Genomic DNA, 25,001 nt, shown 5'->3' with positions numbered 1-25,001 from the left:
CAGCAAAGTCTAATAAATACAATTAGTACTGGATGTGAATCAGTTTTCAATCATTTTTAACAAGCAGTGGGTACGGAGACTGCAGTGGATGCTTAAATTAAACCAAATAGGTTGGCTTTTAGATGAAAGAGAGCAACAGGTGGGTGTGGAAAAAAGTGCTTAATCCTCATAGATCTTGATAATGGCTAAATTAAGACTAAGGGTTTGTTCAGGTGAGTTTTTTTTCTCCGTCTGCTTCTTCAAAACTTGTTTAAAGTAATTATAATTTCTGTACATCTGCAACATATCACTTTAATGCTAATTTTATGAAAGAAATCTTAATTAAGAGTAATGATGGAAGAGGTAAAATTGACTGTTGCGCCAAACTAGAAGATCACAAATAGAATCCCAAAGTTCTGAGTTCTGTTTTTGGAAGATGTTTAAATTATACACAGTGACTCGAATTTTTAATGGTCTGACTAACAGACAGCTTTGGAACCTGTGCATGTACAACATACATATTCTGTCTGATTGAATCACTGACTACCTGAGAATACAGGTAGTCTCTTCCCAAGCTTTCTGACTAAGTTTTCCAAAAAGAAACAAACAATCTCAAGAAACTCCTTCAGTGGAAACATCCACTGTGTTAGGTCGCTGGAAGCTTGGGAAATTGGTTCTCCTCAGCATGCGTACAGGAAAGAAATAGATTATCCCAGACAATCAGGTTTAGGATTGTTTCTTACATAAATCTTAGAGGCTCAGGCAGGGAGAAGGAAAGAGAGACTGTATGTCTCAAACTGAAACCTGAGCTGAAAGGGTGTACACAATTCTGAAAAGGGAGAGAGCCAAGTTCAAAGGGAGCTTCCCTTCAAGCATAAGGTATTGGATAACACAAGCCAGGATTTTTGCACTGATGCACTTTTTCTGACTTGGACAGTACAGTATGTGCTCTTCCAGACTTATAATAAGGATAAAGTAGCTGGGAGTTCACCAGTAATAAACTTCTATCAAGAGGTTTTTATGGGGCACAGGAAGCTAAGTAAACCACAGTCTTGATCTTCCTGGCATGGAAATCAATTGCAGAACTCCTAGAGTGAAACATGTCTCTTTCAAAGCCACTGTGAATTTTGTCATGGATTTCAATACTTGAATTTCACCCCTTTTGCCTACAAAGGAGTCAGTTCTCACCTTAAGAGACCCAATGAGAAGGCAAGCATTTTGCTTCATGGTAAATCTGAATGATTGAATTTCAATAGGAGTTGGCTTTATAACTGATGCTTGTGCCTTTGAAGAAGGAAGTGACTGGCAAATCGTTTCAATCGATGTATAAATAGAAATATATATACTCAGGCATGTTTCGATGCTCATAATGTTCTTAATTAATTTCTCTTCTTCCATTTAATGTTGTTCCACTCTTTAATGGTGTCTTGCTGAAGTTAGCTCTTCTTTTTTTTTACCACATCTGTCAAAATAATGAACAAACAGCCTTTTTCCAGTTCAATAAGAAATTTTAGCATGGAGCTGAAAGAGGGTAAATAGTTATGTAAAATAACATGGCTCACAAATAAGTAGAACATCTTTCTGTGGGTACCACTAATACTGTGTCTGTCACATAGGCAGTAGCCTGAGATGTGGCATGACAAGTCTGTAATTTAATGAACCATCTCATAACAGTAAATATTTGTACTGGGCAAAGATTACTTACTACACAGAGACTGTTTTGTTCTTTTAATAAGAATTTCCATCAAAGTCACTACCTGTGAACTCCCCACTCTTTAATTTTCATGTTTACAGGCATTATTAAAACTGCTTTACTGAACATGGACCGTGAAAATAGGGAGCAATACCAAGTGGTCATCCAGGCTAAAGACATGGGAGGCCAGATGGGCGGATTATCAGGAACCACCACCGTGAACATCACGTTGACTGACGTAAACGACAATCCACCTCGCTTCCCCCAGAGTATGGAGTATTTACATTCCATGTTGTGACACTAAAATGGACAAAAAATGGTTCTTGTTTTGTTTTTTGTTCACCTTAGATGTTGTTTTTTCCATTGTGAATTTATTGAGTATCAAACTTCCTTTAGGAAAGCAAAGGAGAGCACATAACTAAGTAATAGCATCATGCCAAGGTTAATTGCTGTAACTGGGAAACAAATATTTAATATTTTTACTCCATTTGCAGTTGACGGTCTTGAGAGGTGAATTAATGTGCAGAAACAACTTCTGTTTTTCCTACCTGTTAAGTAACTCTGATCACCGTAATCTGTATTTCTCGTTCGCTATTATTTCTTTCAGACTTTGTGATTGATTGCAGTTTAAGGTATCTGGAGTAATCGAATATATTTAAGTTTTGTAATAAATGTATTTAAGTATGCAAAAATACCCCCCCAAGAGCAAATTCAATAGAAATGAGTATTTGTAACCAGAAAGCATTTGCTTCAATGAATTTTCCTATATTCTTTGCATACAGAAACAAAAGCACATACATAAATATATCAGGTATTTCTGCCTATTTACTTCCCCTGTCTCAAATAATTCGGTAGATACACGTGTGATACTTACGGGAATCAATTGAGCAAGCTCTCTTAGAAAGTAATTTCTACTAATGACCATTCATTGCCTTAAGGGGTTCAAAGTGATTCAGCTTTCATCCTTTTCTCTTTCCCTCAGTTTACCTCCTTCTTTCTCACTCTATTTTTTTCCTTTTTTACTTTGTCTAACCACTGCTCTCTGTATGATGTGTGTGTATCACAGTGTCAGTGTGTGTCAAAGTCAAGAGCAGCTGTTACAGAAAATAATTGCAGATACTATCAGACAAATCAGTGAGCTTTGGCAGTTAAGTCACTGGGAAAGTTATTGGAAGCAACTTGTCATTTAGGTTCAAAGTCTGTTCTTAGCTGTGGGCAAAGAGTTTCCATTTAAATTAGAGCAACTTAAGAAGAAATATAGCACTCTGCCCCCGATGAGTTAATTATACATCTCTGGGCATAAGCGTCTTCAATATAAAAGCCAAAGATACAGCTTCATAATGCCAACATTCCACAAGTAGCTTTTTTCAGACAAAAATTCAATGTAGTACATTTTTAATAGTCATTTGAGCTGGATTCAGCTTTAGTGTTACTAAGCTGCACTGGCTTCTGACAATTCTTAATATTTGCCCTTTGGCCTCAAGACATTTTTCGTACACAATTCTGATATGGCCAGCAGAGACCATGAGAACGTCCAGAAAGAGACATCTGTTGCTAAAGTTACATGTTTGTAGCAAAGCAAAATGCCCATCCTCCATATGAGATAACAGATAGAAAAATAAGTAACTTTTATCCACATGAAAGTATGGCAGAAGCTGAAGGCTTTTGCCCCAGGAAGGCCTGTGGACACAGTGACTCACTAACTCACCTGCACATGCCCAGCCTGGACAGTGGACTGAGAGGTGGTGTCCAAAGCACACTGAGACTGACTAACCAGATTTCCCTCTGTCTGCTGCAGGCACGTACCAGTTCAGAGCTCCTGAGTCTATGCCACTCGACTCCCCAGTTGGCAGGATAAAAGCTAATGATGCTGACGTGGATGAAAATGCAGAGATTGAATACAGCATCACTGAGGGGGATGGATATGACATGTTTGGAATTACCACAGACAAGGACACACAGGAAGGAATTATAACTGTGAAAAAGGTACACATCGTAGCACACTTAATCCCAGCCTCTGAAACACCAGTCAAACCTTTATCCAGCACATATTTGTTTTTCATTTTTAGTGCAACATGTAGTTTTTGTTAATTTGAACTCTGTCTGTTGGGAATCTCTACATTAGCTATGTAAAGTTTCTTTTATACAAGCAATTGGTATCCGTCCTCTTACACCTCCTGTACTAAACCAATGCACATACTTTGGAGGACCTGAGAGAGTAAATTGCCTAAGGAGTGTGATGCAACTGAGAAAAAAATTCTACAGCCTGAACATACCCACAGAAAACTCAAGGAAGCACCACCATCCAACTGTGATTTTCTCCCTATGATGCTTACAGGATTTGCTCACTTAGTAGAAAATACGGTGTTAAGACCACAGAAACAATGAGTATCACATGGCCTATTTTGCATTATCAGAGGATGTTGAATAGTACAGCTATAATATATTAAAGTACATAGACAAATTTCTTTTGACTCACATTTTGTAAAAATTTAATAAATCTATCAGCATGCTTTAGAAAAAGAAATCACAGTGCCTTGCGAGATCACAGTGGACATCATCTACTAGGTTGCACATTGGTTGTCAGAAAAGGTTTGAGAAATATTGTTTACAGTGGGTTATCAGGCAAACTTGATAAGGTTACAGATATCATCCTTCATCAGTTCAAGTTCAGTCATCACTAGATAGACATTGTGTAGATTTTCCGAGCATGCTCTTGCTTGTTGATATCAGTACGACACCTGTCATTACTTGTTTTTTAGGAGATGCCTTCCAGGGTCTGATTATGATATCAGTCTAACTCCGTTTGTATTTCTGTCTGTTGCTGACAGAAGCTGTGAATCTTCTAAAATGGAATGGAAAAACAGGGTGACTACTCTGTCCCCACATTTCTCCCAAGTAGTGTCAAAGAGTCTCTAAATACTGTTTCTTCATAGTTTTAACAGAGTGTGCTATAGTCATAACCTGTCATAAAATCATGTTTGGCTTTGGCTGTAGGTGGTCTTGGATATCCAGACACTAGATGTCACAGTGTTTCATTTCAGTGATGGAATGCCAGTATCTAAACAAGCGATACCTAGAAAATCTTCCCTCCTTTAGTGTGTGGTGCTTATGGGCACAAAACAGATAAGAAATCATCAAAATGCCAAAAATGACAGAACAACAGACATGAAGAGTTAAGGCTATATGAGAAAACTACTTGGTGTTTAGGAGTTCCTGGCATAGAATTCCTTGAAAAAGTAGTTTGCTTCTTAATGTATTAGCTGGGCACACTTTCTCCTTTCTTTTAGCATTTTAATTCCAGTTCAGGCTCCTGTTAGCTAGGACAGGCCTCTCCACAACTTCCCACTATTCATCCTGCTCATCTGGCTGAGAATCACAGCAATCCCCACAGACTTCTCAAACTCTTTTTTTTTTTTCTTCCCAGGCACTGGATTTCGAAAACAAAAACTTGTATATTCTCAAAGTGGAAGCTACCAATACTCATGTGGACCCTCGATTCCTGTACTTGGGGCCATTCAAGGACTCAGCTACAGTCAGAATTCAGGTGGAGGATGTAGATGAACCCCCCATGTTCAGCAGACCAGCATACATAATGGAAGTGAAAGAAGATGTTCCATTAAATAGTGTAATAGGAACAGTAACTGCTCAGGATCCAGATGCTGCCAAGAACCCTGTCAAGTAAGCATATACTAGTTCAGCTTGTCTGTAAATTTTTTACAGCTTTAATTTTTCTTTTATCATGTCAGCACACACAAAAAAATCCTCACTTGTAACAATGTGAATTGTAGGGCATGCTTGAATATGGAGTATTTTACATAGTAAATGATCTCTCACACTTGGGCATGTTTAGGTATGTGTGAATGTGTTTGCATGGCTTTTGCAGTTTGACTTATATCCTAATCTCTTCAATAACTAATGTATGGAGTTATTTCTACCATGAAAATTTACTGCAAAAAGAGCACTAAGAAAATCTTAGTGTTTTCCTTCCGCTTTTAACATTTTCCAGTGCAGCACAGTGCATCCTCTTGGCTATATGACAGGGCGGTGATTCAGCAGCCTTTTCTTCTTCCATCTGTCCAGACCTGCTTAACAGAGGCCACATTTATCTTCTCTAAATTGCAAGTAGAAATGCCTCAAAATCAGCTCATGTGCACACACAGGCTCTCATCTCACCTATATCAGTGCAAGGCTTGTAAGATAAGAGTCAGTCTCATGAGCTTCATAAATTAAATTTGCCATGAATCAATAAATTGTTCTTAGAGGAAGTGGAGGAAATGTTAAGGTTGGAGTAGCTATACCTGAGACTTCTTTTTTTGTAAATTGTGTATTGTTTCAGTGCATGCTTAATGTGCTTAAGTCATACTGGATAGAGTGTTAAAGAACTTTTAAATAGTTGTGTGCTTTAATTAAAGTTCATTGCTACTGACAAGGCAGCAAGAGGAGGAATTGAAAAGTGCAGCAATATTAAATCCAGGTAAATTTTCAGCAGGTTTCTGAGTCAGGCACCTTGGAAATTCAAGAGTAGCCTTTGATCGTAATAGAACAATGCAGGTTTAATAAAAATCTAGTTCATCAATACTTTGCACTTCTGCAAACTACTGTCTTTCATCAAGATATCTTACAATAATGAGTAAGTTTTAAGCTCTTAGCTCATCTTGTGAAAGTGGTAAATATTATAATTTTAATTTCCTAGATAAAGATACTAATTCTAAAATGTTTCTGGCAGAAACCCCCTCTATCTTCATGCCCTAAGCATGACTTCTAGTTCAAGACTATACCTTCTACCTGTAATCAAGGTTTTCTTAAATTTGCATCATGACATGCAACAATTACATGCCATTCTGGGCCAGCAGAGCTCAGTCACTTAAAGAACAGCATAATGTTTTGCCAGCTTTGGTGAAGCCCCGGGACAGAATGAACATCTTTTGTAGCACATTTTCATGGACATGCTAGCATGAAGGTGAAAAATTAGTTGGGGTGACATGCTGGCCCCTTGCAGTCTTCATTGGAACCTGCTTTTTTATATCTAATGGCGCTGGAGAGTAAGGGGAGTGCTTCCCTCCTTCCCTGTGGTGATAACTACAACCATTTGCATTTCACACCAGCACCAGCTCCTAATTATAAGTGATTTACAGTGGATAGAGACTGTGCTGTTCATTGTTGAGTACTGCCTGCCGGCTCTTTGCTATTAATTGAATGTGTGTGCTGAAACTTACCTAACTTTCAAAGGGCAGTTCTTTAATACCGTATAAGTACTTTGCATATTTAAGTACCAGATAGTTACTGAGCAAAAATTAGTAGAAGTGTCAAAACTGATGCAGTGAAGCGGAAAGCTTGTCTACTTTTTACCTTAATAGCATGCCACAGCCAAGTGCAAGGAGAAGAAAAATAAAAATGAGAAAGAGGTTAGAGTAATAGAAATAAACATAGCAAGAAAAAACATGAAAATCAGTAAGAGAGAAAGGAAATCAGCAGAGAGCAGTAGCCTGAGAGATGTTAACTTGCAATAAATGTAATTTTATGGTGCTAATATCTTGGGCATCTGCTAGAATTTAGGGGCATGGGTTGAGTCTGCATCTTTTTGACAGGGTAATTTTTTTTTTTTCTATCATGCAATAGAGATGCGAAATCCGATTTTCACTCTGAGCTTCGGGGAAGATGCAATTAGACTGTATATATATGACTTGTCACTTGCTTGTCAATTTTTCTTGACGGTTAAAAATAAAATCTTTAGACACTTGATATTACATTGAAAACCTTCCATTTTCTCCTCTACTCGAGTGAAGATTTCTCTTCTTAAACAAACTGAGCCCTAACTCTGTTAGATGAAAGCCCCTTTGATCTTCCATTAAAGGAAACCTTCACAATATCATTATGAAAATGCATTATGAAAAATTCACACACACATTCCTTCCTGACCCACAAATCTTCCTGACTTGTGGTTACATTAGACAGCCAGCTGCTGAACATCAGAAGACAATGAAGTGATAGCAAAATGAAGCGGATATCTGCCCTGGCTGTAAGACTGCATAACCATTTGTGACCTGTGTATTGGTAGAGCTAAATTGCCTCAGTCTAAGTCTTATAAGTAAGTTTTGCTCTGACATAACATTGAGAAAATACAAAAAAGCACCTGTACATGTTTTACTGTATTTGAATATGTCCATGTGTAGTAACATTAGCACACTCCTGAGTAGCACTCTACTGTCCAGCTGTGTTATAAAACAAAAGTTTTGCATTCTACTTGTGTTTGATCTACACAGAAATAATATGAACCACTGCATACCGATGAAAAAATAATGCTGAAACTGGCACTGCTGTATTGTACATCAGATCTTTTAAAATTGCTAGCTTTTTTGCTGTAGTAACTCCTCAGAGGCATAATGAAGTTCATCAGTCACTGGAACTGTCTTCCTGCTGTGATTTGATTTACTAAAGTACCCCAGATGAAAATGATCTGCAAACAAATGTAAGGCTAAATTTTGTTTGTGTATTTTACTGACAACATATTTGCATGTGTTAGATTCTTTTACCCTTCCCTTCTTCCTGTTATGTACAAGGAGAGACTGGAGTCTGCATAGATACTTTTTAACTTCCTAGCTTGTCAATTCTTCAAAGCTTGAAAGAGATGAAGTCCTGAAATCTGACAAATACACACCAGTAATTTCATTAAATAAATGTAAAAATTAGTTTGATGTTGTCTACTTAATTCCTACTAGGTTGTGATCCAGAAGTCAGAATCACCACCAGTTCAACATAATTAAAAATCCTTGATCAAAAGAGACTGGATTATGCAAACTGAGAAACAGAAGTGACAGTCTACCTTATTAAAATCATCCTTCTAGACCAGATTTAATGTTAGAAGTGGAATATACTTTACATGCACTGGCCTTGTATGTATTTTCCTTGGGATATGAAGAAATAAAATTAACATTCCATTAAGAAACTGTCTCTGCTGGTTTTACTTTTATGAGTTTGAGTTTCCACTGTACAAATGACTGAATATACATATGGCTTTACAAATACCTTAAAATTTGTAATATCTTGAAGAAAAAGTCTTCAATGTTACAACCCTGGTAATCTTAGAAAAAGTCCAGAACTTTTTTTCTTTTCCTTCCAGATACTGTACCAGAGATTGAATTTGAGAAATCTTACAAAGATAGTGATTGCAATACACCAAGGCATTAAAATGTGCTAAGACAGTGAGATATTTTAAGTCCATTCAAAATATGAAGCTGAAGTAAAAGTAAAATTGAAGAAAAAAACCCCAATGAACAGACAACTCATGCCTAAAGCTAGTTGCTTATTTAAATGTCTTGCTGAATAAGTCTGAAACATAGTATTACAGTTAGCAGGAACAGCTAATCTATGGAAAATCCTGATATTTCATTTCAAAGAAGAATACAGAATCTAGATTTAACTGCAAAATGGAAATGCCAAAGTATTACAGCTGAAAGATATGGAAATGAGCTACAGAATATCTGAAAATAATTGAATTCAGAAGATACCAACATAATATCATATAAAAGCCTGAATGAATGAAAGTTAAAATGAAATGTTTACCATACCAAATACTTACTTTTTCAATATCTAAAAGAGTCAGACCTGTTTGTATAAACTTGTTCCCATTAAACATTTCAGCCAAGTCAACAGATTCACACCTGGTATTTAGATTTGGACAAGGCAACACTTTTCAAGCTGATGGTGATGTCACACTGCTGCATAAAGGAACTAAGTTAGGGACACCACAGCTGACTTCTGCAGCCAAAATTGCAGTACTGTCAGTGAAGTGACAGCAATGAATGAAAACTAAATCTGGACTCCTGAAGACCTAGCAAGCTATGCCTATGCAAGTCCTACCAAAAAATGTTAGCTTTTTGTGCTAGTACCTTTGAATGTCATTTGGGTGCTTCCCTAGGAATTTAACATGGAAGAAGGAAAACAGTTTAGTACAAATAATTAATACTTGCCATTGTTTTGTTTTGAAAGGTAGGCTACACTTAAATTCTTATTTTGGAATAAGACCTAATAAGTCTAATTTTCTGTAGGCATTATATCCCACTTTTTTATTTGCAAAGAAGGAAAAAAAACCAGAAGATAATTAGCAAGTTAGTTTTAAAACTTGTCAGAATCACAGTTCAGCTGGTTTCTTCTATTCCCTCCTTCGTTCATGCAAGATCTTTCTCAGAATTTAAGAGATACTGCACAAGCACTAGGAAGTCTGTGCAGAATAAAGGACATGTCTTGCAGCTGCTTCTGGGGCAGAGCAGGGGAGAGCAATTTTTCTTCAGCCTCTGCATTCCCCTGAATTCTGTAGTGGCAGTAAACTCTGCCAGTCATTCTCCTGGCCCAGTTTTCATCTGACTGCTTACCAGCTCAGCCATTATCTTTACCCTTGTTTGGACACAAGGGACAGCAGTAGCTTCCTTGTCTCCATTGACGTGGCCTGCAAGGAGAGCAAGGGAGCACACTGGGCTTCCTAAGGATCTGTCCTGGATTGTACATGAGCACACAGTTGGGCTTGAAACAAGAGCAGAATAATGCAATTGCATTCTTGCTTTGGCAACATCAGAGACATATTTCTGTCAAAAGTTCCATAATTTATGCAAGAATTTTCCCTTCAGGAGAGATAAAACCAAGTCACAGCATTTGGATCAAGGTGGTAGCACCCTCTCCCGGGAACTGGAGAGTTCTACTTTTAAACTTGGATTTAGTTCAGGGGAAAAAGCAAAAGATCAGATTGAAAATTTGAATCTGTATTTAAACTCTGAGCTCATCCAGAGCTTGTTAGCATTCATTTTCACATACAGATACCATCAAGCAGGGCTGAGAATGTTAGTTTTAATGAGTTACAACAAACCTTTGTGTGATATGTACCATGGAATAATGAATCTCTGTTCCGTGCTGACTTGGTTTGGGCGGGCAGCCTTTTTAAATGCTGGGAAGTGAAAGGTACAAATGCACCCCAGCTGTCAAGTTTTATATCAGAAATTATTTGGAACAGTTGAGATATCAAACCATAAAAAGAAGGCTTTATAAAGGAAAAGCCAACTCAGCCTTAAAATAAACTTCGTATCTTTCAGGACACAGACTTCACATTTTTCACTAAAAACAAAGCTTTGATGATTCTCAGAGGTATGTAAATTCTGCAGCAATTCATTTATTCAGTGACAATACTCCACCTTCTAAATCAAACCTCCAATGTGTCATTATCCAGTAGCTCAGAACTAGCTCTTTGTGTGAATACATAAAGACTCTGAAGCCTGTGCTGAAAACAAAAGGAAACCCCATTTACTAGCTGTTTGATGTCTAGTCTTAGAAAATGGTTTTAGAACATAGAAATTAAAAGGAAAGCATGCCTCTAACCCCTGTCTCTGTGTTTGCAGGTACTCTGTAGATCGTCACACTGATATGGACAGAGTATTCAACATCAATTCAGGAAATGGTTCGATATTCACTTCAAAACCCCTTGACCGGGAAACGCTGCTGTGGCACAACATTACAGTAATAGCAGCAGAGATCAGTAAGTTAAACCTAAATACGACTCCTGTCCCTGATGTAATGAATTTAGCCTTCTAGCTGAGTGTGTGGAAAGCACAGCTGGACACATGTCAGGTTTATGGATAGCCCACTCAATACTAATGAAGAAGCAGTAACTCTGCAAGAGGTCATCTGCAGTTTTGTGTTTATTAGAGACACAGTTCATGAAGAGATGACTTAGCGGGGAGAAAATGTGACAGTTCTGTGTTCTCTAATCAGTTATAGCCACTTCAAATTTCCAACATGGTTGCTGAGTTTTGAAACTGGCATGCAGCAAAACAGATGGTTTAACTCCAAACTGCATTCCTTGGCTGAATTCAATCTCATTCAGACTGGATGTTGTCAAATAAGGCTAAGGTGTCTGGGCTGAGCTAGGTGCCCAGATCTTAATCGGTTTTATGCATCTCCATTTTTTACTTTGTGTGCATCCTTTGAGATTACAAGCTGTAGTTACAAATCAGTCTGTCACTTAGTTTAGGATTGTTCCAGAGTAGTAATCTTGTGATAATGCTAGACATGTTGATTTTAGAAGTCGAAATGCCAGGGATCTAAGATAAGGGCATGTATTCGAGATGGCCTTAATAAACAATCCACTTTGTTTTAATACATTATCTGTAAGTACATCACATGCTCAAATAGCAGGGAATGCAATTCTATTTGCTTTTGCAGAGTCGCCGTACCTATGTTTATGGTGGAATGGTAGATAAGTTTTAAAATAAACATCAGTTCTGTTGAGTGTCACAATGTCTCTCTGCACCTCAGAGGCTAAAAAGCTTTTGATTTTTCTGAGACAACGTAAGCTCTACTTTCTTTAGTTGTATTTGTATATGGCTCAATTACCTGCTTAACAGTGAGAAGAGTGTAAAGAACTCAAGTTTCTTTATTGTGTAAGTCTTCTTTAAAACTGAAAACCAGTGTAAAACAATTCTACTGAGACAAGTAAATGGGGTTGTATGGTGGAGTAGTGGGTAGGAGCCTATAGGAATGACAGGACATTAATAGTTTTCTCCCTCCCATGAAAGTTTGCACCTTTTAATGCTGTGTACAGGATTTCAGCATGCCAAACACTGAATGTTAGTCACATGGTTGTGTTTCTATGAAGTTCTTGAAGGAGGGTTCTAGGGTCGAAAATTGTACACTATAGGCAGCTCCTGGGTAGAGCAGAAGGGAAAAATAAATGCCTAAAAATGAAAGAATAGCAAGAACATTTAGCATTGGGAATAGCAAGAACACTTGCATTGACCCCAGCTGGGCTGAAATAACTTGCAGTACAGAAGACTGTATACTGTCTGAAATCCAGCTTAGCATCTATAGGAAGTTCTCATTTGGTTTCTCCCGTAAGCACAGACCTTCTACTGCACCAAACCCTCTCAGCTTAACCTCTTGTGTCTGACACAGGCTTCTGTCTTAATTACCATTTCTCTTTAGTCAGAATCCTTTCAGGCTGCTTCCCAGGGTGTGCTTTACTAAGCCTAGACAAAATTTTTCCTAACTAGGGTAGATGTTTTCCAAAGGCAATTTTTTTGGTTGAAGTGTAGTTACTGTTCTGATCCAGGACACTTCACTAATTTTAGTCTCAAGGGACTAGACCAGAAAGTACCACTGCTTATTGTTCCTGGCTAAACCCAGAAATTTCTAGCAAGGCTACTTAAAGTCCCATTGCACTAAATTCCATAGAATCACTTATTACTCTCAGTGACATTATCTCACCAAGCTTCAAGTACATTTCACTGAAGTAATCTAAAAGAAATACCCAGTCATGTTACAGGCAGGATATGCCTTCAAATGTGTTCCCTTTGATATAGAAAAAAAAAATAGTTATAAAGGCATAAAGAGAAACACCTTCCAGTGATGACTGCTCTTGATTTCGTTTTATAGTCAAAAAAAAAAAAGATACAGAAGTTGTTTTGCCTTTGTCTAGAATTGTCAGTAAGTTTAGACTGCTCCATTTCTAAACGTTCTCCTTTTTCACCAGTATGAGCTGCAATTGCTCAGCAGCCCAGAGAATCAGTCATGCTGTGACTGCTGCAAATAAATAGTTGGTGAAACACAGGGTCAGTACATCTGCCACTGTCAGACAGCAAACTGGCATTAAAACTGGGGACACAGGTCTAGTGAGTCACAGATGCAGAATTACAGCTGATTTACCAGAGACAATTCCCAGAGTGTTTTTAAATATTTGTTACTTAACACTTAGGGGCAAGTCAAACACTGGCAGGACTTTGAGGCTGTATTCTGAAAAAAAAACCCACTTTAACATTTTGGTTGCTGGCTCAGCAGAAAACATATCCCTATAGAGAGAAATAGATTTAAGCAGTTTGTTGAGTCAATGGAGATGGACCCCAGCATTAATTAAAGGATAACGCAAACAAATGAACCTACATAAATTAATTTGCACAAATAACTTGAAAGATGATGACACAATATATCAAAAAGACTTGAAGATGTATATTAATTTCCATTCAACCAGAGAAGAGGCATATGTTCATAGAGCCTAGAGTTTATATGAAGCCTCTGTTTATTACAGTATGATTTTAAATTGTGAGAACCTTAAGCACCTAGAAGTAAAATGAAAATATGGAGGTTTAGGTTTAAAAAGCAGGAAAGAAAACAATTCTCCTTCTTGAGAGAAGAAACATGTTTGTGAATATGTTTGAATGTATTTGTTAGAAAAGTATGCCCTACAAAATAGCCTTGCCAATAGTCCTGTGACTTCAAATGAGTGCCTTTGATTTCTACCTGTTACAAAAATTCAACTCTTTTATTGATGTGTTTTAGCACAGAATTCAGCCTAGTCTGTATTATACATAAACTGTTATTTTATACATTGAATGAATTTAGCCCAATGGCTCATATTAGAGGTTTATGCCTAATGGAATCATATTAACTTCAGTGGGACTGTGGAGCCTTAAAGCACAATATTTTGTCCAAATGACTGAGCTCTGTAATACAAATAAGCAGTGCCAATTTTGGAGAAGGCATTTTCACATTTATAAAAGGATGATAAACACATTAATAGGACTTTTATTAAAGTCAACAAGCTACTATAATGAATAAATAGAAGCTACTATAATGAATAAATATAATAATAAAACCAACCAGCTACTATAATGAATGCTTGCAGAGGAATATAGAGTCTTAGATCCGCTATATTTTATTGCACTATTTTTTTCACTTGAATGATAGGTTAAAATGCATTAATAAACTATATTAACATGAGTAGGAAATCAACATAGGAAAATTCAGTGTGAGCCCTCATATAAGAGAGGTGAAGATGTTTATTTTAAACGAAACTTATTTCAATCACACTCTTTCACTCAGATTTCACTCTCTGACATTCCCATACCCACATACTCCTGGGTGGATATTGTGTGATACGGAGCACAAAGAAGACAGATCAATGACAATGTCTCTTGGGTTTCTTTTGATTAGTGATGAAAAATTCGTTTGGGACCAGATCTTGTACAGATCTTTTAGGAGTCAGTGGTGGTTACGGTGTGACTTTTTGACTCAGAATCTTGCCTATTTCACCATGCATGGCTCTAGGCAGGGTTGCTGGCACTGCTTTTCTTCCTTATTCTGTGCATCTTTTTGACTAAGGTCTGTCTCCTCCCAACAGGAAAATGAATGGTCTATACAGTATGGTGCGTTTCCAGATGTTTTCATTTTTAACCAGAACGATGACAGTATTTTCATTAGTATTCTGTGCTCAGGAATATCCTTGTCAAGTTCAACCTCTTGGCACTATGCAGTTCTTATAGGGAAAAAAATATTGTTTTGCATAGGGGGATTTGCAGGTTTTATATAGTGCTTATGTTTCTCAGCTGATACACTTTGGTATTTACCCTAGAACACCAGGCAAAACAATTCACAACAGGTTAGAAAGCATCTGTGATCATAGTTGCAATTACTATTTCTATAACATAATGATAATCATGGTATCTTAAGGAACTGTGCCACAAGATTTGTACAGCACAGCGTATTACATTTAACAACTGGAGAAGAAAAAACCCACTCAATCTCATCCTCATGACTCTTCAGTCTTCCTGTTTGAGAGCTAAGGAAAGGAATATGTTCTAGATACTTCCCTGCCACTAAACAGTATCAGTCAGGCTAATAAATAGATCTAATTTAGTTCCGGTATTATATTTACATATATCACACATACATTCATAATCACACTTGGAATGGTCAAAGGAATTTGTAAATCCTGGACTCCTAATCTATCTTAACTCTATAGTTTATGCAGAATTAGAGTAAGGATACCACATTCATCCCATAACATATTCACCAGAAATAAACAGAATGTAAGTGAAGTGCTCTGAGTGGGAAGAATTAAGGCAACGAGCCTCCAAGTCTGTCCTTTTCTTCCATTGCACTGAGTCAGTAACTGGGCTAAATAAAATCTCCATTCTGGTTTTGTCATTTCAGACAACCCAAAACAAAGCAGCCGTGTCCCAGTGTTCATTAAGGTTTTGGATGTAAATGACAACGCTCCAGAGTTTGCCATGTTTTATGAGACCTTCGTCTGTGAAAACGCAAAGGCAGAACAGGTGTGTTGTCTGCTTGTACTAAGAAAATATTCCAAATGAAATGAATTTTGCTACTCTTGCATTACCTCATTACCTCAAGAGGTGCACTTTGCATTGCATCAAACTTAATTGCAAAATTAAACAGTGGCTGCACAGTATCTATTTCACTTAGTATTCTTCCAGCTAACATGATGGTATGTTTTTGAATGTTATTTTCTGTACTGCACCTTGTTACCCCTGATTCATTTTCATTATTTCATCCTCTGCTTTATTCAGGCACCTCCACTGTCTCCTTCAGAAACAATTTCAGGTCTATATGTGTTACAAGTCCTGTCTGTGATACAACTATTTTCCTGCTAGATAACTCTCAGTCTACCACTCCTATTGTGAAGTAGTTCAAAGCAGCAGACGATTTGGAAGATTCAACCAAACTATTTCTGTGACATGAGATTTGGGTAGACAAATATACAGTCATCCTGGACTGTCTCACCTTTCATCTCCATTGCTTGTCACATGCAAAGGTTTCCTGCCGATCTGGAGTGGCATTAACACAAGCCTTCTGTTGAAATCAACACGATTTTCCTGCCAGCTTTCAAATTCCTTATGTTACTCACCGATGGTATAGCATGGTGATAGTATGGTGATCCTAAACAGCATCAGCAGCATGTGGATCACTTTTCTTTAGCTCATTATAGCAACATCATCTGCCTGGAAGCAGAAGGAAAAAAAAAATACAAAAGATTGCTTTTACAGGCTTTTTTTAGAGTACATAAATAAAAATAAAATTCACTGACTTAGGACATAATTTTGTTCTTATTGTTTCAGCTGATACAAACATTAAGTGCTGTCGATAAAGATGACTCTTACAATGGACATCAGTTTTCATTCTCCTTAGCTCCCGAGGCAGCCAGCAGCTCAAACTTTACACTACAGGACAACAGAGGTGAATTTCTAGGAAGACTTTTCTTTATTATCTTATCCTTGTTTTCAGTCTTCAGATGAAGTCTTAATGCATGCTTTATGCTTCCAGACAACACAGCAGGGATTTTCACCCGAAAAACCAGATATAACCGGCATGAAACAAGTACCTATTTCTTGCCAGTGGTGATATCAGACAATGATTACCCCATCCAGAGCAGCACTGAAACGGTGACTATTCGAGTGTGTGCTTGTGACCATCGAGGGAAGATGCTGTCCTGTAATGCAGAAGCCTTGATTCATCCTACTGGTCTTAGCACTGGGGCTCTTATTGCCATTCTTCTCTGCATCATTATATTACTTGGTAAGTAGTTTGGGGACTTTTTGTTCCTTTTGTGGTTATTTTGCATTGCTATAATGATTATTCCAAGACTAGGACAAAGGCAAAGTACTGACGCCGTTGTTTCATCCTGTACATATTTTATTGTATTTCCTCTGAGGGCTGCTACAGATGGGGTGTGTAGGGCACAACCTACCTAACCTTAGTTATCTAAAAGTTAGAGATATATGAGGAAGAGGAGACAGCTGGGCTCCACCCTCTGGTCAATGGAAAGAAACACCTGCAGAGAGACATTCATCCCATCTCTTATTGGTATCTAAGGAGGACCAGACACATTACTCACAACCCTCTGCAGGTGTCCATCCCTTTCTGTTGACCACAGAAGGAGGGCAGATAACTTAGTTTTGAAGAATTAACTTCCCATTTCTAAACTGAGGAGAAACAAGTCTCAGTGCTTCTGTTCTGCTGGAAAAGGATGCTGAATGATACTGAAGGATTCTCTCAAACACTGCAGGGTCCTCCATTTCACCCATCTGCGATTAGAAAGAGGTTGGATCCTGAGGGTGGAGGATGTGCAGAGCTCTGGCTACAGCACTTACAGGTGGTCAACTTTTTTTTTTTTAATATATATAAAAATAAGGACACTTTGCACCATCTCTCACATTCCTCTCAGGTTCCACCCCTCTTGTACTGCAAACAGAGATAGTTGGTCACTCAGCCATTAGCTGTACCTGTTCATCTGGGGACAACTGTACAATACAACGTAGGCTGTTCTCTGGGAGTTGTTATTAGGATGCTCGGAGGAAAGAAAGTAGTCGGACCAATTTTACAGCAGGAGGGTCAGGCAGGGAAGAAAATGTTTCCTTCATGATTCTACTTCTTTTTACCATACTCCTATCTTCCTTGGACATGCTTATCACCACTGAAGAGTCATCTTGATCTTTACTTTTAACAAAATTTCCCTATCCAGTAATGAGTCAAAGATGATGTTGTGGTTCTCAGACTTTTAACAGTATAGTCATGACTTCCTCAAATGAGCACTATCCCATTTTCAGAAAAGATTCCCACAATAACAATCTGATCTTTAATTCACCATTAAATTCATTTTTCAAAACATGGTATCATTGCCCCTAAGGGCTGAGCTCACTTTGTATTAAGTTCCTTACCAGAAAAAGTAATGTAATGCTGCAGGTAGTCTTGCACTCGTTAGGGAAACTGTGCTCATTAATACCAATCTGACATTAAATGATTTCCTGTTTTATGTCAATCGAAAATAATTGATTCTGTGTGCTAAGCAGCACTTTATGTCAATTACTGCTCATGCCACCATGCACCATAAGCAGATTTTCAATTAACTCAACTATATAATTTTCTATTTTCAGGTTGGTTGCAGGGTTTGAATGTGCAACCACTACTGAGTGAAAAACAATACTCTGGGCAGACCTGAACCACAACTCAAAGTTTAGCAGCAACAAAAATTGCCTGTAAACTGCTAGGTTTATATGCAGTTTGAGTAAGTTCAGCATCTTATCAGGAGGCTTCAGATATGCTGAACACAGACATGCAAATAAAGGTGATGAACTTCAGCATGTAGCTTATGGTGGGGTCTTTTTCCTGCAAGTTCAGCACAAAACAGTAAAAGCCACATATCAGACGTGATGTAATTATCAAAGTATCATACTTGCATGTTCTGTGTAACACTGTTTTTGGAATGAGATACTTCAGCAACTCTTTGCTGTAAGCTCTGTCATTCCTGTGCTTTATCAGACCATTCTGCCAGTCACTGTTCCAGAAGCCCATTCCAAACTGACATTGGGTTTTTCAAGTTCTCCAAAATGTTCTCCAGCTACCTCTCTTCTTTCATACACACCTTTCACCAGGCCTTCCACGCAGTGCCACAGCTTTTTGCTCTTGTCTCTTACTGCATTTTTGCACAGCAGCACGAAGAAGCATCACTCAGATTAGGACCCTTCTGTGACACCATAAGTAAATCCTCATCATTAGGCTGAGATTCTAATGCCATCTGAACCACCTCTCCTAATCCTTCAACTTCACAATCTATTTCCTTTCAGCTCATATTGACAGATGTTCTTCCTTATTCGCAGTATTCCTGTGGTAAGGCACAACATTTTCCTACTTTATCCTGTCTTCTTGGTGACCTTCCATAGTCAACCTACAAGGTGCTTGGGCACAGCTACAGACAATATTTTGCTCTAAGCAATCCTGCAGGGGAACTCATTATTTAAAAAACCAACCAACCAAATCAAACAAAAAACCCCAAAAAAACCGAACCAAAACAAACAAACAAAAAAACCCAACTACCCCCCTGACCAAAAGGAAAAAGCCCACCAGAATTTGTCTGTCAAAGGAAGCTAAGAATGATCAGGTTCAATGGAATAAAGTTGTGTCTTGGGCACACCCTTAGTCCTTGCCATTGGCCTTAAAAGGTTACAACGGAGGAAGGGACTGAAAAAAAATTCTTTAACCGTTACTGTGCTTTGACTCACACACCATTTTAGAAACAAAGCTGACATGAAAGATCATTTTGATCCACCTTATCATCTCACATCAATGAGTTTAGGCATTTCTGCTTTGCTTGCTATGAAAAAACTGTAAAGACAGCAAGATGTGTCTTTCCTTGGAGTTTGCACGGCAGAGCTGAAATGCTGGGCACTGCAGACCTCAGACTACCAAAGCAATAGTGACAACAGAAATACATCCCTGTTCTTGTTGCTGTTCATTTGTCAATATTCAGCCATTTACATCTTAACGCAGTATTCAGCTAAGAAATCTGAAATTAGCTTCTGTAGAAAAGTGTTGTCCATATCCCTTTCCACCCTCTGTGTCCACTTTTCCATCAGTACTGAGAGTCATTATTGAGTAAAAATATTAAAATTCGGATTGGAGTCATGGAAAGAGCTCCTCCCCTCCAAATAAATGAAAAATATGTGTATGAACACGCACACTTTAAAACAAAGGACATAAAATATGTTTTAGAAATCTGCCTTTGTCAGAATAAAAAATAACTTTATCATATCTCATCAGCCCATGATTTAATTTGTGTACTTTTTAAGGTGATGTGCATTGTAAAAGCATTCCAGGGAAGTTAATAAAACTCAGACTTTGTGCTAGCTGAAAATCCACTCCGTATTCCGAGCTTTTTTTTCCAGATGAGGTTGGATTTAGTTATCTTGAAATTCAGCTTTGCTAAGCTCAGTAGATCCCATCCTTGTCCATGGCAGAAGTTGCATATTGTCCAAGGGGTTCAACATGAATAACATCTGGTGTTACTTATTGTGGAGAAGGTGGTTCTTCCTTCCTAACTCTCATTAAACTAGTTCTGCTCTCAAGGTGACAGAATAGTATATGGCTCTGGGTAACAAAGTGCCTACTGGCAAAAAGACATTCTGCTTGGCTTCCTGCAAGCTTGACATCCCCTTTCTTCTGTGCATCCATGCCATTTCATCTCCCAAGGAACTCACAGGCACAGCAAGCGCAGCCTGGAAATCTGACGTGCACATCTTCAGTTTTGCAAAACATCCTCTGAATCTTCAAATTCAAGTAGAGGCACAGCATTTCTTCTGGGCTTTAGTGGAGCTGGGGATTAACCTGCTTTCCCTTTCTCTTTTGCTGTTGTTTTTGTTTGTAGTTACCGTGGTGCTGTTTGCAGCACTGAGACGGCAGCGGAAAAAAGAGCCTTTGATAATTTCCAAAGAAGACATCAGAGACAACATTGTCAGCTACAACGATGAAGGTGGTGGAGAGGAAGACACGCAGGCGTTTGATATTGGCACGCTGAGGAATCCCGAAGCCATAGATGACAATAAATTACGCAGAGACATTGTGCCGGAAACACTTTTTATGCCACGGCGGACTGCAACAGCGCGGGATAACACGGATGTCAGAGATTTCATTAACCAGCGGCTAAAGGAAAATGATACAGATCCAACAGCACCCCCGTATGACTCGTTAGCAACCTACGCGTACGAAGGTAATGGCTCTGTGGCCGAGTCCCTCAGCTCCTTGGAGTCGGTGACCACGGACGGAGATCAGGACTACGATTACCTCAGTGACTGGGGACCTCGGTTTAAAAAGCTGGCAGATATGTATGGCTCCATGGACAGTGACAAAGACTCTTAATATGTTGTCTTTTTTTTTTCTTTCTCTTTTTTTTTTCTCTTCCTCATTCCCAGAAACAGCACTGGGATATGTGAAGTGGCTATTTCTTTCTGTTTCTCCACAGCTGTGTGAAAGAGTTCTCTATTCTATCCATTTGAATTGTCTAATGACTGCAGTCTGTGTGGGTTAGCCATCAGAAAACTTTTTCTAGTATCATTTTATGAGCTTCCAAGAGGCAAAATCCTTATTTTTTTGAGTGCATCCAGTTTACCAAGCCAATCTTACAGGCACAGCAGTAGTGGAGGGAAAAAAAAGATCAGATGGGGAGCAATATTTTTACTTGTTCTGCTTATATTGTAAATTGGAGTATATTACTGTTTAAGCTCACTTGCTTTTTACTTGTATTCAGACTATTCAGCTCAGACGACTGCTCTGTCGACTGTGTATTGCACATCCCAATGTAATGAGGTACCCTAGTTTACCCTATGTATTATAGTCAAAAGTAGTGGTGATGGAATGAAGGTTTATTATACAAGTAGAGTAAGCTGAGAAAAGAACATCAAACACGCATTTTACTCATGAGGAGGGTAGAGAGGCTTAATGGTCATTTAAACCTGAGTATTTCTCTAGAACTCACCATTGCCCCATTGCACTGAATCATACTAACACACACATATATATAGTTCATTGACTGCTCTGTATATATTCTTTGGACCTAGCATCGCTGGAGAGATGTGTGTGTGTGCACGTGTGTGTGGTCAGTAGCCCCAATATCTAATTCTTAGATGGTTTCCCAGTTCTAACACAGGCTTGCTTTGCGATACAGGGAAAGTCATCAAATCCAGCTCCAGATTAGGTCATGACTTGGAGGAAGGAACTGTGCTTTTGTTTGGACTTCCTCAGTCGGGCCCCACCTGCACATCAGTGATGGCCACTGTCCTGGGGAGCTTGGAGTCAGGGTGTTCATGTCCAGCTACTCCTGCCTGTTCTCATGTGCAGGTGGGGAGGAGTGGCCTAAAGGTGACTGCCACCCTCTGGGGCAAAAGGAGCAACTGCTGAGGAGGAAAGTGCTTTTTTTTGTCCTGACCTTCCCTGCCTGGATGTCCAGGGTGGATTCCTAACTGACTCTCTGCCCAGTTTTGCTATCTATAAAATGGGGAAATAATGCCTACCTCATCAGGATGTTGCAAGAACTATATAAGTCATTTGGAAAATGCTTTAGAAATGGAAAACACTGGCAGTCTGCCAGAGGAAGTAACTTTCGTGCTTTCGGGTAGTTGTTTCTTTTTTTTTTTTCTTCCAGACTCAAGCCCTGAATGAACAAATAAGTGAGAATTAATGGTCATTCCAGCAGCTTGAAAAGTAGGGTTTATAATTATCACTCATTTTTTTAAAATAAACTACTCAGCCAGGGTTGTTAAAGACTTCACCAAATGGTAAAATTTTAACCACAAGTTTCTCTGTGTGTATCTGCTTTGCCAAGCTAAGTAATTTTTGTCCAGGCGTGGAGTGGGGGAAAATGCCATAATCTTGGGCCAAAACAGTTTTCTTTATAGCTTGCACACCACTCAGTATTTCAGTCAGTTTGTCAAACATGTAGTGGCTGCTCTTCAAATCCAGCCATCTAGGAGAGGCTATCTGGAGGAAGCCCTAAGGGACTGCCATGGGGCATATCCAGTTCCAGGAGTTATATGCCACTCTGTGTCCCAAAGTAGGGAACCAGCCCATGGGACTGTGCCAAGGAAAGAAGGATTTTTTTATTTTTTTTTTTTTTTAAATACCTCATGTGTAACTATTCTCATTTATTTCATGAAACAGTATTTAGTAGCAGCATTACAGGAATGGATCTATTTTCCTCCTCCCCCAAATTTTAAGTAAATCATTTTTAAAATTAAACAGCTCCAATTTACTCCAGAAATAAAGAGAGATGAGAAAAAAGTTAATGAACAGAAAACTAAGAGGAATTAAAGATTAGTCCCTGGAATTCATTACTCCTAGTGAGTTAAAGAGAGCTGTAAGAGTCCCAGGTATTAGACTTTTACAACCACAATGACAGAATTTTAGGTTTTGTGGACCAGCTCAGAGGGAAGAGGATGAGCCAGCCATTCTGTGGCCCTGGCTGGGCAGGAAAGGACTCATTCACAGGGAGGAGCATTGCATGCCTGTAGGTGTAGGGCACAGAAGCTACTGGCTTGCAGATGCCCAGCATTATAGATTGGATGCTTCCAGAGCAGAGGAGCCCAGGGTTTCCAAGGGTCCAGAGCCCTCGGTATCCCTGGTGGAGGCCTCTCAGAGTGTTTAAGTTGAACAGAGTGTGGTTCCCAACTCCATCACTTAGTGGGGGGCTGAGCTGTTGCACCCATCATAATGGCAATGGCATGGTTAGAGCTTTATTATGTCCTCCTGAGGGCCCCTAAGTAATTTAAGATGATAAAAGCCTAGGTCTTCATGGCTTCCTTGAAATCAGAACTTCTAGGAAGCAATCTGTCCAAAGCTGGCTCTGGCAGACAGGAGAGACCATCTGGATTTCAGATATGTGGAGGAGCAGCAGATGCTCAGCACCACCTGCCACAGGTCCCTCACACAATCAGTGGGGCCAGCAAATCCCTCCAGGGGCTCTCCCAGTGACCTCCCAACACAGGCCTCTCTCACCCTGCACTCTGGGGTTGCCTCCAGCAAATAGCCTCAAGCTCAGAATCCAGCTGGATGCCCGACATGAGCTAGTGAGCTGTCCCTTCCCCTCCTTAAGCCCATAGGAAACAGAGGTGGCTGTGAAGCCACGCAGGTGTTCGGCCCTGCGAGCCACCCCCAGCTCACTGGGAAGAGGGAATCAGTGGCACTTGGCTGAAGACAGCCCTGGTGCCCTGAAGGGGCTGGGCCCCCCTGCGAGTCAGCCTGCATTACTCACTTCTTGGGGTGGGATAATGGGACAGGATCACTGAACTCCTTGTAACTATTTTCCTATGTTTGTACAGTGATTTTGTCTGATTTAGTGATTGTTAGTAGCAGTCCAAACACAAGTTTTGGGTTGGTTTGGGTTTTTTTCCTTTTAATTCAAAGATGGTTTTATCTTGTCCATTGAGTGACAGAGTAAATAATAGAGAGTGGCTACTTGTGCCTGTTATGTAAATATATTATATATATAAAATCATGTTATGTCACCACAAATATGGTGCCTGAATAGCAAATGCATTCTTCTAAGAAAATTTGAGGCAAACTTGCATCCAAATTATCATTTATGCATTTTAAGGTCTATTTTTTTCCTGCAAATGAAACAGATTTAGCACCTCTCACACAGCAAGGAGAGTTCAATTCTTTCTGTTCTTCTTGCTTGGCAGTACCACAAAGTGCAATTTATAAAATCATTACTGCATATTAAATATTGAAAGTGCCATATTGCAGTGAATACAAACCTTTGCAGTAGTATTTCTTTGCACTTTGTTGCATGGTGGCGTGCTAGATGATAGAAATGAGTATTTAACAATGCTTTCACACAGTGCTACAATTGCCATTTGTAGATAAACAAGTGTTGGACTATGGGCTATGAAGTGGCTTTCAAGGCTGTTTTAAGCCTGCTCTTCTTACAACCACGCCTTTTTCAGAAGAAGAAATATTATTAGGCAGTTTAGCTAAGCCAGGTAGAGAGATAAAAATGCAGTTGGGTTTTAATTTGGGAAAGCATCTGGCCTAACAACAGGAAACATATTAAAAGATGCCAAGGAATTCTGTAGAGTCAACATGAAACAGGGACCTGGGAGTCCATGCCAGCCATGCTGCTGCAGAACAGTAACATCTCTACACTTGAAATGGAATAAGGTTTCTACGGTAACTATTTCATCTCAGCTCCCAACAGAAGTCACTTTACCCCAGAAAACTG

General features: G+C 38.9%; 1 protein-coding gene across 1 annotated transcript in view; it reads left to right on the top strand.

The window, feature by feature from the left end:
• Positions 1-21,145, top strand: part of CDH6 (cadherin 6) — a 98,421-nt gene extending 77,276 nt beyond the window's left edge. Inside the window, exons 5-12 of the mRNA XM_069008308.1 lie at positions 1,774-1,941; positions 3,471-3,658; positions 5,100-5,353; positions 11,062-11,198; positions 15,647-15,768; positions 16,573-16,690; positions 16,778-17,029; positions 20,655-21,145. Coding sequence (XP_068864409.1) covers positions 1,774-1,941; positions 3,471-3,658; positions 5,100-5,353; positions 11,062-11,198; positions 15,647-15,768; positions 16,573-16,690; positions 16,778-17,029; positions 20,655-21,145 — 1,730 coding nt within the window. The remainder of the gene's footprint in view (positions 1-1,773; positions 1,942-3,470; positions 3,659-5,099; positions 5,354-11,061; positions 11,199-15,646; positions 15,769-16,572; positions 16,691-16,777; positions 17,030-20,654) is intronic.
• Positions 21,146-25,001: the final 3,856 nt, after the last annotated feature.

This window comes from Aphelocoma coerulescens, chromosome 2, assembly GCF_041296385.1.
Source record: "Aphelocoma coerulescens isolate FSJ_1873_10779 chromosome 2, UR_Acoe_1.0, whole genome shotgun sequence".
NCBI lineage: Eukaryota > Metazoa > Chordata > Aves > Passeriformes > Corvidae > Aphelocoma > Aphelocoma coerulescens.
The sequence above is the reverse complement of the archived record's forward strand: the minus strand, read 5'-3'. Positions and strand labels throughout refer to the sequence as shown.